This window comes from Protomyctophum bolini (genome assembly GCF_963924005.1).
Source record: "Protomyctophum bolini genome assembly, chromosome: 23".
Lineage (NCBI taxonomy): Eukaryota > Metazoa > Chordata > Actinopteri > Myctophiformes > Myctophidae > Protomyctophum > Protomyctophum bolini.
Window position 1 is genome coordinate 22558068 of NC_137884.1, and position 13016 is coordinate 22571083.

General features: G+C 43.1%; 1 protein-coding gene across 2 annotated transcripts in view; it reads left to right on the forward strand.

Annotated features, from left to right (window-relative positions):
• syn3 (synapsin III) overlaps positions 1-8447 on the forward strand; it is a gene marked incomplete at both ends in the record, with an annotated part of 70996 nt that extends 62549 nt beyond the window's left edge. Inside the window, 4 exons of one of the 2 annotated variants that reach the window (XM_080757885.1) lie at positions 5650-5781; positions 6176-6206; positions 7113-7269; positions 8321-8447. In XM_080757885.1, the coding sequence (XP_080614011.1) occupies positions 5650-5781; positions 6176-6206; positions 7113-7269; positions 8321-8447 (447 nt within the window). The remainder of the gene's footprint in view (positions 1-5649; positions 5782-6175; positions 6207-7112; positions 7270-8320) is intronic. The other variant, XM_080757884.1, reaches the window with a different exon arrangement.
• Between the last annotated feature and the right edge of the window lie 4569 nt (positions 8448-13016).

Genomic DNA, 13016 nt, shown 5'->3' on the forward strand with positions numbered 1-13016 from the left:
AATGTCATCAAACGGTGGTTCCGTGGCTCAGATGGGTCTGAGAGGCTAAATGTCATCAAACGGTGGTCCGTGGTTCAGATGGGTCTGAGAGGCTAAATGTCATCAAACGGTGGTTCCGTGGTTCAGATGGGTCTGAGAGGCTAAATGTCATCAAACGGTGGTCCGTGGCTCAGATGGGTCTGAGAGGCTAAATGTCATCAAACGGTGGTCCGTGGTTCAGATGGGTCTGAGAGGCTAAATGTCATCAAACAGTGGTCCGTGGTTCAGATGGGTCTGAGAGGCTAAATGTCATCAAACGGTGGTTCCGTGGTTCAGATGGGTCTGAGAGGCTAAATGTCATCAAACAGTGGTCCGTGGTTCAGATGGGTCTGAGAGGCTAAATGTCATCAAACGGTGGTCCGTGGTTCAGATGGGTCTGAGAGGCTAAATGTCATCAAACAGTGGTCCGTGGTTCAGATGGGTCTGAGAGGCTAAATGTCATCAAACAGTGGTCCGTGGTTCAGATGGGTCTGAGAGGCTAAATGTCATCAAACGGTGGTCCGTGGTTCAGATGGGTCTGAGAGGCTAAATGTCATCAAACGGTGGTCCGTGGTTCAGATGGGTCTGAGAGGCTAAATGTCATCAAACGGTGGTTCCGTGGCTCAAATGCAGAATAACAAATGGTCCCTTCGATATGAAAAGGGTTGAAAACCACTGCCCTATACCTCTATCGTCCATCTCGGTAGAAAGGCGGTCAAGGCACAAAAGCTTAATATTGTACGTCTATTTATAATCCTCTGTGCGAGTGTTTTTATACACTTGCAGAAAATAAGTCCCTTTCACCTGAAAACACAATGGGAATGAACGCATCGACACAGTCATACAATGAACTCCTGGGGGGTTGGAATGGGCCGAGGACGAAGGCAGAGGACGAAAGGGCCTTTCTGTGTTCTCCCCGTGTCCCCTAGGGTAGGTACCCTCACAAAAAACACGCAGTAATCCTCTAAACTGCCTCCCCCTGGCCAGCCGGGGCGCCTGATGGAGGGGAAAGGAACTGGTTGGAATAACGTGCTCCTTCCACGGAAACTCCCTCCTCCCTCGTCAGGTGTAAAGGAGCAACTTGGACACATGAAGGAAGCATGAGTTCAAGTCCGTTGCTCTCCCCAGGTTGGCGGAGGGTGTGTAGAGCCCAGGATCACATTAGATAATTGACAAAGGGGTGAAAAATGGGTTACAAAATCGTGGGATAAAAATTATTTAAAAAAAAAATGAATTGGCCGAGGAGTCAACTGGAGGGGATTCAAGTACTTTTGCACTCTGTTCTCCTGATGCACTGCCTCCCTCCAGAGAGAAGGAACAGGGTTGGTTTAGGTTACAGTAGACAACATTATTTCCTGGCACCAAGTCAACATGAATCACCCTTTTTCATTTTTAGAAAGGGCGATCCTCTCCCCCCTCCCCTCCTCTCCCAACTCCTCTCCTCTCCTCTCCTCTCCTCTCCTCTCCTCTCCTCTCCCCTCCCCTCCCCTCCCCTCCCCGGCCAGGCCATCCCTCCCTCCCATTGTGCATTGTGAGTTTCCTCTCGTCTCGTCTCGTTCTGCAAACCAACGGGATGACATTTTCAGAGCTCTGGATGTCCATATTTAGCCTGGAGAAGAACGAGACATTCCCAATTCATCGCCGGGCGGGGCAGAAGGTCGCCGCCCATCGCTGGGACAAAACAAGCCGTGGTGGAGAGAATCTATAAGTACTGTACTTACTGTACTTAACCCATTTAGACCTGAGGACCATTCTTTAAAAGTCGTCTAAATCCTGACAGTTTTCGGAAAAACCCCCATGTTTCTATATCAGTCGTTCTCAAACTATTTCATGTCAAGGACCCCCAAAAATATCTGTAATTGGCCCGGCGTCCCCCCATCTGAAAATATGAAGTTCCAGGGACCCCCCTCAGAAGCAAAGATTTGAGTTAAAAAACGTTTGCTCTGAAAGAATATATATATTCAAAGATTTGTGCCACATTGTCACGATTTTTCAAAAATAGCAGACCTATAGCTTCTAATGGCTTGTAGATCTGCTATTTTTCAACAGCTAAAGCGTAACACATAATGCTTAAAACACCAAATATTGAACTTTTACTCCACTACGATTATTTGTAAACTTTAGTTACTTCTAGTTACTTTGTAGATTTTGATTATTAATACAAAACATGCATCAACCACTGCAGCCCTATATATCCATTTCGGCCATTTGAAAATAGCAGATCAACAACCCCACAATGTGTCGGGATGTGACACATTGTGAGCTTGCAGATCTGCTATTTTCAAAATATTATTATACATTTGAAAACGTGACATTTTGCATAATGACTACATTCTACTTTTGGTACCTTTTGATGCCAATATACTTTTGTACTTTTACTAAAGTACATTTTGAATTCTGGACTTTTACTTGTAACAGAGTATACAGTATATTATACAGTATTTATACTTGAAATGTGACTAGACTTTTTCCAACACTGTAAATGGGGCTCCTTTCCCGGCCTGGCCCGTGGCTCAGCGGTCCAGGCACCGTGGCTGGTAATCCAGTCTGGCAGTGTGCCGCGGGTTCGACTCCCGACGGCCTTTACTGCATGTCTCCCCCCCCCATCTTTCTCCCCCATTTCCTGTCAGCCTACTGTCTGTCACTCCATAAAACAATATAAGGCGAAAGCCACAAAAAATAAATAAAATGAGGCTCTTTTCTGACAGCTGCCAGTCTACTACATGACTCCATAGGGTGGATCCACTCTGTTTGAAGTGGCTTCACTGCTGCTGCCAGTCCTTCAGAGCACTCTCTCTCTCTCTCTCTCTCTGTCCAGCCTGTGGTCAATGACTCAATGGACCCATAGCACCGCACCACACATCGTGCATGTGTGTTTGGTCCGACGTACTCAGACAGTCCGACGGGCGGGTTAGTTTTAACCTGCCACGGGTTAGTTTTAACAAATGCACCGTTTTAATTACAATTACAGTACATTTCTGGTGGTCCTTCACCTGCACTGACATAGAAACAGAAACATAGGGTTTTCCCAGAAAGACATTTAGTAGAACCTTGTCTCAGTTCTAAATGGGTTTAAACAACGAGAAAACATTGGTTCCATAATTAATCACTGAAGTCATCATGAATCCAATCTGAGAATCCCATCGTCAAATATTCGGGAAAACAGCGCCTCCGCTGTTGTTCCTCGAAATTAGACTCTGGGGGCAACGTCTGTTTAGAATTTCGATCAACCGGAAAAGGCCCTTGCTTTTCCGCCGAGTTCCACTACTACCGCTGTGTCGCACTGTTTTCATTCCTACTTTCAACCATTCCTTTGCGGAACAAAACATGGATGTAACGGAGGAGGAAAAGTTGCTGTTCTACACAATGTTGAACATATCAAACCGCTTCAGCACATTTGTTTGAAATATTTAATCGATCGACGAGATGTTTTATTATGTTTACCTACTGGTTTTGGAAAAAGCCTCGTATATCAAGCTTGGCCAACGGTGTGTTCCCTACTTTCCGAAGCCTTTCCAGAGAGATGGCTAAAGGACGCTATCGTTTTTGTTATATGCCCACTCATTTCTATAATGGAAGAGCAAGTGAAAATGTTGACGGAGCGAGGCATTTCTGCAGCATATGCTGGGCAGAATGCATCTACAGACTCTGAAAACATGCCGTTTATTAACATTTAATCATAATAATGCTAGAAAATACAATTTAACCATGTGTACTACTACTTATGCATGTTGCATCATGGCATGCAGAAAAACAGCCAGCTTTAAACTCACGAGTCACAATGCATCTCAGTGCTAGTATTGTGACCTTATAGATCACCCATTTTGATCAAGTGCTGAGTATTTAAGGGATTAGTGTCTAAAATAAAATACACTGAATGTACTTTTAGTACTGTCAAACGATCATATGGACCCAACCATCCATTAAATCAAGTTTATTATAAATATGCAACACAATTTGAAATTTAGACAATAAATGTAGCTAATGTAAGAGGATTTATATTCATTGATTACACTAGATAATGGGTCCTTGTTGACCTGTAAAACGTAATGGACCCCTTCTCAAAGTTTAAAGCAAAAATATAGATAATACCACGTCTGAAAGGCTTTGTATCCTAATGTGATTTGTGAAACAGTGTGAAAAGGAGCCCCCGCGGTTTCCAAATCAATTCACTTTCAGATTGAACACTAAACCAAAGCTTTTATAACTTTAATTTGTACTGCAAAATACATTTGTTTTACGTCCGTTATATTTGTACGTCACGGACTGTTCTGAAGTTGCTTAAATAAAGGGGTCATTTGTTGGGAAACGTAAATATTAGCACACAACACAATTAACGCATTTGATTGAAGTTAATTACACTTAATCATAACCAACGCTTTTATTCATACTTTGTACTGTACACAGTTTACATTACATTTAGTTTGACGGAGTTTACACTTATTTGTTCAACATAGGACAACATTAGATAGCACTTCCCCGTTTTTTTGAGGTGAGATGGAGATGCAGTTGCACAACGCTTATGTCTAGCATTGTTTCGGTCATACAGTTATATTTGACCGAATCGCCAACCTTTTCCAAAATTTCTTTGGTGCGCGAATATTTCATCAACAATTGTTTGCAGCTTAAGCAAATCGATTTCAGTGGATCGTCTGCAACAACAGGTTCTTCGGTTATAGCTTCCAAACTAGTCTCCAATCCCTGATTTGTGAATAAATTAAATACTTGTCCTTTTACTCCATACTTTAAATAATCTCCACAAACTCTACATACATTCGTAATAGGTTTATTTGGTGTTGTTTGTTGACCAGAGGAAGCCATGTTCAATAATAATGGAAGCGTGTAGGTTTGCTTCCAGTGGGACGAAATGTCCTCGCTGCACACACATGTAAATCCCGCCCACTAAATGTGATTGGGTGATTGCGCGGCTGACTTCCTGAACTACAGCGTCCATACTTGTAGGCCAGTGATACGTTTCTTTCTACTGCTTGCCGACAGACTAGTTGACGCGAGGCAACAGTCTGTCTTGAGAGACTATCATGAATCTGAATGGGCTTCATCGTCTCGGTTGTGATAAACTGTACAAGGTTGCCACCTAGTGGCAACACTGTGTATTGTCCCCAGCTGTACACAAAGGGCACAGAGAAGGTTTTTGGTCACACACACAGGTGTTGATTTTGACGGGACATTTTCATTTAGTTTTAGTCAAATGTGACTCTTTTTGATACAGAGACTTTTCAAGGAAGGAGAAAAACTGAATCGATACCTGCTGCTGTTTAGATCCTCAGATAAAATGATATACTGTGCACTCTGTGCACATCGAAAAGTAAGTGATTAGAAAACAACCTGTGATAATTATGTCTTATTTTATATTGATGAACTGATTATATGACAAAGGTCTCAATTGTTCATAAATAATGTTTGTTCTTATGAGCTGGTGCAGCCGGCTCCATTCACTGCCATGTATTCATTGGCATGTATTCCGGTGTGAATTTGTCTCCCATGAAAGTGTCCATGAAAGTGTCATGGCGCAGCCCAGTCACGTGACCACTTCACTTCCTTCTCACAGCTTCCTTGGGTAATGGACAGTTCCATGCCTCTGATTGGCCTTCTTGTTTCATTGTTTCTCAGGTGATGGACAGTTCCCTGCCTCTGATTGGTGAACACGTGGAGGAGGACAGACAGCTGATCACAGAGCTGGTCGTTAACAAGATGGCCAAGGTGCTTCTGGGAGTCGACACGCCTCAGCCTTCAGCGATCAAGGTATTAATACATCAATACATCTGCTACTTTATACAAAATACAGCCTTCAGCGGTCAAGTTTAATATCAAATATTACACTTTATACAAAATACAGCCTTCAGCGGTCAAGTTTTATATCAAATATTACACTTTATACCAAATACAGCTTTTTTTTCAACTTAAAATTTATAAATTTTTCATGAACAAGAATAGACTAAATCGACGAACATTTTTCTGTCATAGTTTTAGTCGACGTAAACAACGCTGCCTAACACATACAACGCTGTCTAACACATACAACGCTGTTTAACACATACAACGCTGCCTAACACATACAACGCTGCCTAACACATACAACGCTGCCTAACACATACAACGCTGCCTAACACATAACTGTTTGTCTTCCCTGGAACAGCCCCAGACCACCCAGCCCCGACGGAGTCAAGGTAGGAACATTTAACCACTCAACAATACTATAGATAGGACGTTATCTATCTGGCTAATAATCGATAAGGATAAACAGTATTTCACTGTATTTCTCTACACCGTGTATGATTGAGAAAATATCTCTTTGTTTTATGTTGTCGTATTTTTCATCTCACCTCGTATGTGGCCGGTCTATGGGGGCCCCTGCCCTTTTGTCTCAAAGTGCCCCTTCCATAAACAATGGAGGGCCCCGGGGGGCCAACAAGGGCTTATGTGGGGGGCCAATAAGGCCCATCCCGGCGGCCTTCTTCAAGACGAACATTTGACATGTACTAATAATTCCACTATCACAATTACTTGCGCAAGCAGAGCGCGCAAGTAATTGTGGTCGGCTGGATCAGAAGTGGTATGTATGTATGTATGGTGGTCGTGGTAGTCATTCTATAACTTATAATTAGCTCTGGGGTAGTTCAGAGAGTCTAGGACAGCTCTGGGGTAGAAACTATTTCTCTGTCTTGTCTGTTTGTTCCTGCTTTCATTTCATGGGCTTATAGCGCCTCCCTGAGGGCAGAAGTTCAAACAGTGGTGATATAATTATTGTCCAATCCATTTTGTATGTCTGTGGCAAAAACATAATATTATAGCCTGCAGGCTCCAGCCCTGAATCGCTAGCCAAGTCACGCACATTAAAAATAAACTAAATGAAAATTCAGGCATAGCAAAAAATACAAAATAATATAATTTTGACCAAAATGTCCACCACATACATGACAGCATGGCGCTGACCGCTGCTTCTCTGCCGCGTGCGTGCGTGCGTGCGTGCGTGCGTCCGCGTGCATGCGTGCGTGTGTGTGTGTGTGCGTCTGCGTGCGTGCGTGTGTATCCGTGTGTGTATGTGTGCGTGTGTGTGCGTGCATGCGTTCCAGGTGGACACCGGTCCGCCTCGGCCTCTCCCTCCCAGTCCGCCCACGGTTCTCCACAGAGGGCCCGCTCCGCCAACACCTCCCCCAGCCAGGCCTTCCAGCCGGGGCCCATCCCGGCGGCCTCTGGCCCCGGGGCCCAGAAACAGTCCCCGCAGCTCAAGTATGTCTAAATATAGTGGCACCCACTGCACACAAAATGAAGTGGAAACCGAGCTACACTTCCTAACCATCTGTCCATTGTACCAAGACATCAGAGACACATACAGTACTTCCCACAGATTACAACCACACACGGAGATTTTGAAAACATGACCAATGACAAAAAAAGTCCCATATCTGCTGGGCGAAGTACAACAATGTGCAAACACAGCAGCAAGATTTGTGAGTTGCTGTGATAGGAGAAGGATATCAAATGGAACACAACCACCCTAAAGACTAATCATTGTGTATATTCCTGCACTATACCTGCATCGAGTGATCTTGGTACATAGAATTTGATCTATTGAAGATTCTGACTTTCAAATGTACATCATTTTTGTTTTGATTGTATTGCTGTATTGTTGTATTGTTCTTTCTGCTTTGGCAATGTAAACGTATGTTTTCTCATGCCAATAAAGCCCTTTGAATGGAATTGAATTGGTTCCCAAAAAATGTTCATGTCAAGGACCCCCAAATTGACGTGTGGGGCTATCCCACGGACCCCCCTACGGGGCACTGCACTCAGCGTGGAACCAGTGTTGTTTTTGGCAGCAAATTTAGAATTTTAGTTTTAATCAGTCTTTTGAATAGGTTTCATTTAGTTTTCACATTTGAGTCACCCGGAATGTCTTGGTGTTAGTCTAGTTTTAGTCGACTAAATATCAGAAGATTTTAGTCGACTAAATCTACAGTTGATTTAGTCGAACAAAATGTGTTTTAGGCGGTGCCTTGATGCCGTCATAATGAAAAATCTCTTGCTGGAAAATAGTGTGAGCTTGTAGATCTGCTATTTTCAGCATGCAACCAAGTGTAAAAATGACTTATAGTGGATCTCTTGTCCACTAGTCCCTTCTCCCTTCCTATAACATTTTAGTCTAGTTTTTATTTGTTGACGAAATTGTCAATACATTTAGTCTTAGTTTCAGTCAACATTATTTTGTCACAGTTTTAGTCGACAAAAACAACACTGGGTGGAAGGCCAATAATATACGTATATATGTCTTTGTTTTCAGTAAGTCTCAGTCTCTGACCAACACCTTCACGGAGACGCTGAGAGGGACCCAGCCCAGTGACGACCAGGCCAAGGCCGAGACCATCCGCAGCCTGAGACAGTCCTTCGCCAGCCTGTTCTCTGATTAAAGGCCAGAGACCACCCCCCAGATCCCCCCCTATTAACACCTAAACCCATCGATTTGTTCGTGACCATTATTTCCCCCAGCTTTGCTTGGGACAGTCCCTCATTTACAATACTTTTCAGGCATCCCACAAATTGAGACCCTGTCCCACATTGTGACTGACAGGCATCAGTGTTCACATTGAGACCCTGTCCCACATTGTGACTGACAGGCATCAGTGTTCACATTGAGACCCTGTCCCACATTGTGACTGACAGGCATCAGTGTTCACATTGAGACCCTGTCTGTCCCACATTGTGACTGACAGGCATCAGTGTTCACATTGAGACCCTGTCTGTCCCACATTGTGACTGACAGGCATCAGTGTTCACATTGAGACCCTGTCCCACATTGTGACTGACAGGCATCAGTGTTCACATTGAGACCCTGTCCCACATTGTGACTGACAGGCATCAGTGTTCACATTGAGACCCTGTCCCACATTGTGACTGGCAGGCATCAGTGTTCACATTGAGACCCTGTCCCACATTGTGACCCTCAGTGTTCAAATTCTTGAAAGATGTGCCAAGTTGGCCATACACACCACCCATGACCAAAAATAGCATTTTAAAACCAAATGTGAGATGCCAGAGGCGTTTAATAACAATATGATAGGCAATATCTAAAAAAAGTAATTCTGAAAAACCTATGTCTCTATGTCAGTGATTCTCAAACTATTTCATGTCAAGGACCCCCAGAATTATCTGAATTTGGCCACGGACCCCCATCTGAAAATATATTGTTCCAGGGACCCCCCCAGAAGGAAATATTTGAGTTAAAAACGTTCGCTGTGAAATAATATATATTTAAAGATTTACGAAACATTTTCCAATTTTTTCCAAAAAATGACAGACCTACAAGCTCGTAGCGTGCCACTCGGTGCCGCGCTATGAGCTTGTAGATCTGCTATTTTTCCAATTGCTAAAGCATAACATAATGATTAAAACACCAAAAGGGGTTCCCGCCCAGAATGGATTAAGTGATAAATTGGTCCCCACAACAAGCGATACTTCTGTCCCTCAAATGAACACTTTGGATGCGGTCACCCCAAATAGGGGCGGAGGCATTGCGCTGCCACTCAAAAGCGACTACTGGCCAATCACAGCACACGTCTTGTCCCGGTTACTTTGTCAGAATCATCACTGAATTCCCCTCCATCACTTTTCCTCCCCAGTGACTTCACTTCCTCCTCCTCAGTGTCATCACTTCCTCCTCAGTGACATCACTTCCCCTCCTCAGTGACATCACTTCCTCCCCAGTGAGACGTCCCGGGGACAGTCACTTTGAGTGGCGCCATTTTTGATCTCCAATATGGCGGCCTCTCCCGCAGCCAATGAGGCGTCAGCCAGGTTCCTGAGCACCCCCCACCCCCCCTACCCCCTCCCCTGCACTCTTTAGTCGACTAAATATCATGGGATTCTAGTCGACTAAATCTACACTTGATATCGCCGACTAAAATGTCTTTTGGCGGGGTGCGGTGCCTTGATGATGGCGTTGCGTAATGGCAGATTTTACACTTGGTTGCAAGCTGAAAATAGCAGATCTACAAGCTTGGAGATCTGCTATTTTCAGAGCGCAACTAAACATAAAATTGTCAGTATATATTTAGTCATAGTTTTTATTTTGTTTTTATTTTGTTTTCGTCAGTAGTGGGCGAACATTTGTAGTCGACGGAATCAACACTGCCACACACACACACACACACACACACACACACACACACACACACACACACACACACACCTTCTCCCTGTCTCTGAGTTTCAGTTTCAGTTATCTGCCAATCACTCTGCGGTCCATGAACTGCAGTGGGTTTCAGATGTACTGTATCTGCCACTGTTTGTGACACAAAACAATAACCATAGATATTCTTGCACGTAGTGTTTGGTGTAACTGTCGGTCTTTTGTGTACTTTGGTTTGTCTTTCTTATACTTACTGTATTCTTTTCTTCGACACATTTTGATCTGTTTGGCTTCCAAGATGATATCTATGGCAATACATTCATTCTAGGAGCAGGTTGAGTTGTTGCGACGCGTGTCTGAACTGGACGGACGCTTGCGGATCACCAGCGATATTTGAGCACCTCGCTAAGCCAGCCACGTGTCACAGAAATACTTTACCAACGCCACAGTGACCCGCATAGAGCGCCGAAGTCCTGGCGTCACTCGCTCGTCCCCTCGATTCCCCCGGTTCACGGAGGTAATTTCTCTATGGAGAACAACATGGGGTCATCTTGAAATCGTCTACTATATAAGCGCTGTGGTCCAAAAATAAACAAGCTGTCTCTGCGTTATTGTCAGGGAGGTGTCTCTGTATCGTTTACGACCGTCAGTCACTCATATATTATGATACAGTCTGTTTCTAGCGAAAATGTAACTTAATTCAGCAGCAGTAACAATAGCGTTTTCTCTCAGTCAGTTGATTCTTCATATCCATATGAGTGAAACGGCCTGGATGATTTGTTTATTTTTCAAACACAGTTCTTATATGAGGTGATCTTAAGATCCCCCCTATGGGGATTATAATGCAAATAAGAAGTACATGAACCCGTGGATTTATAGCGCCCCCTACGGATATTGAGGTGAGACTTCGGTGCTGTATTGTTTCCACGCCTGCTCCTTGTGAATCGAACCTCGGGCCGACCGTACCAAAGCTCTTCTCATTAACCACGTGAACCCCGAAGCCAACCATATTGTCCTGGGCCCGACGTTCGGTGAGATTAGCAGATCTACAAGCTCGCAATGCGACGGGGCGCGTCGGCAATATCTTCTGCCAAGAGATTCTTTTGGTGTAGAGGGGGGGGGAAATAGAGGGGGACCCTAGTATTGACCCCTGGAGGACTCCTCCTGTCAATGAAGACTATAGGGCTTATAAGTTGAAATGTCCCTCGTGAAGCCATATTGAGTCGAGACACGTTAGCTATAAAGAAACTAAATCGTCAACGTGTTGAACTTGAAGTTTCAGAATGCTGTTCTTGACAGTAAACCGTCTTCCATTCACAGGCAGATTATACCCCCCCTTCCTAAGGGCCGATTCATACTCCTATTTTACAGTCGAATAAAAGTCGGTTCGGCGCTGTAGAGCCTACAATGTGAGGTCATTTGAGGTTCGGGGGGGGTGGGGGCGGGTACCGTCCTAAAGTCGTCTCTTCGGTGCTACTGAAAATTTCTGACAAGCCGAAATCATTTCGGCACTACAGCGCAGAAACAGCGGTAAAATAGGAATATGAATCGGCCCTAAATCTGTACTGGTTTCTTTGTGCTTCGTGAAAAGCACCACCATGGACTTTATTTTCTTTGTCTTTCTTTTTTCTTCAAATTTAGGACATTGATCATATATATCATTATTGTATAATGCATCTAATTATACAATCTGTGTGTAATAATTATGGCTTATTGACAACTCAAAGTGCTGAATGTTGGACGTGAAAACTTTGTAATTTCTTTTTTTAAAACTAGTTTTTAAACAATTTTTTTTAACATACTTCAACTACAATATTTTTTTTTGTTCTACTTTCTTCTGTTGTTTTTGAGGGCCCTCCTATATCCATCTTTTAGTGTGTGTTCACCGGTGTTGTTTTTGGCAGCAAGTTTAGATTTTTGTTTTAGTCATTTAGTCTCCTATAGTTTTCATTTAGTTTCAGTCACATTTTAGTCTGCACCTGGGAATGTTTTAGTGTTAGTCTAGTTCTAGTCGACTAAATATCATAAGATTTCAGTCGACTAAAATGTGTTTTGGCGGGCCTGATGCCGTCGTAATGAAAGTTTTTAAAATTGCTGAAAATAGCAGATTTACAAGCGGCTATTTTCAGCATGCAAGTGTAAAATTACTTATACTGGATCTCTTGTCCACTAGTCCCTTCCTAACATTTTTGTCTATTTTTTATCGGTTGACGAAATTGTCATATTAATTAGTCTTAGGTTTAGTCATCCATTTAGTTTCTGTCAGTGAAAAAAGGTAGTCGACCCCTTGTCTTAGTTTTAGTCGACAAAATCAACACTGATGTTCACAAACGTTGTCCTACACAAACATTAAATTCCCATTGACAATGAATGGAGAACTTTACATCATAGTGTCCCATTGACAATGAATGGAGAACTTTACATCATAGTGTCCCATTGACAATGAATGGACAACTTTACATCATAGTGTCCCATTGACAATGAATGGACAACTTTTTTCACTTTTATTTTGTAAAAATTACATAATAACATCAACAACAGTATTAATAATAATAGTAATAATAATAATAATAATAACACCTATTTTTAAGGAAAATTATGCATGACAATGTCTAACGATGGATAGATAGTATTGTATGAATGTGTTGAATTGTGACTGACAGCTATAGTACCACAAAACAGGACCTGTACCCCCAAACCACTGCGTAGTCATTCCTGCAAACTCTGGATTCATTTCAATTAGAGATGTCCCGATACTGTATCGGTATCGGCCCTTATTTGGTCATATCGGGTCATATCGGGTCATATCGGGTCATATCGGTATCGGTGAATATCTAACCACCGATCCGAC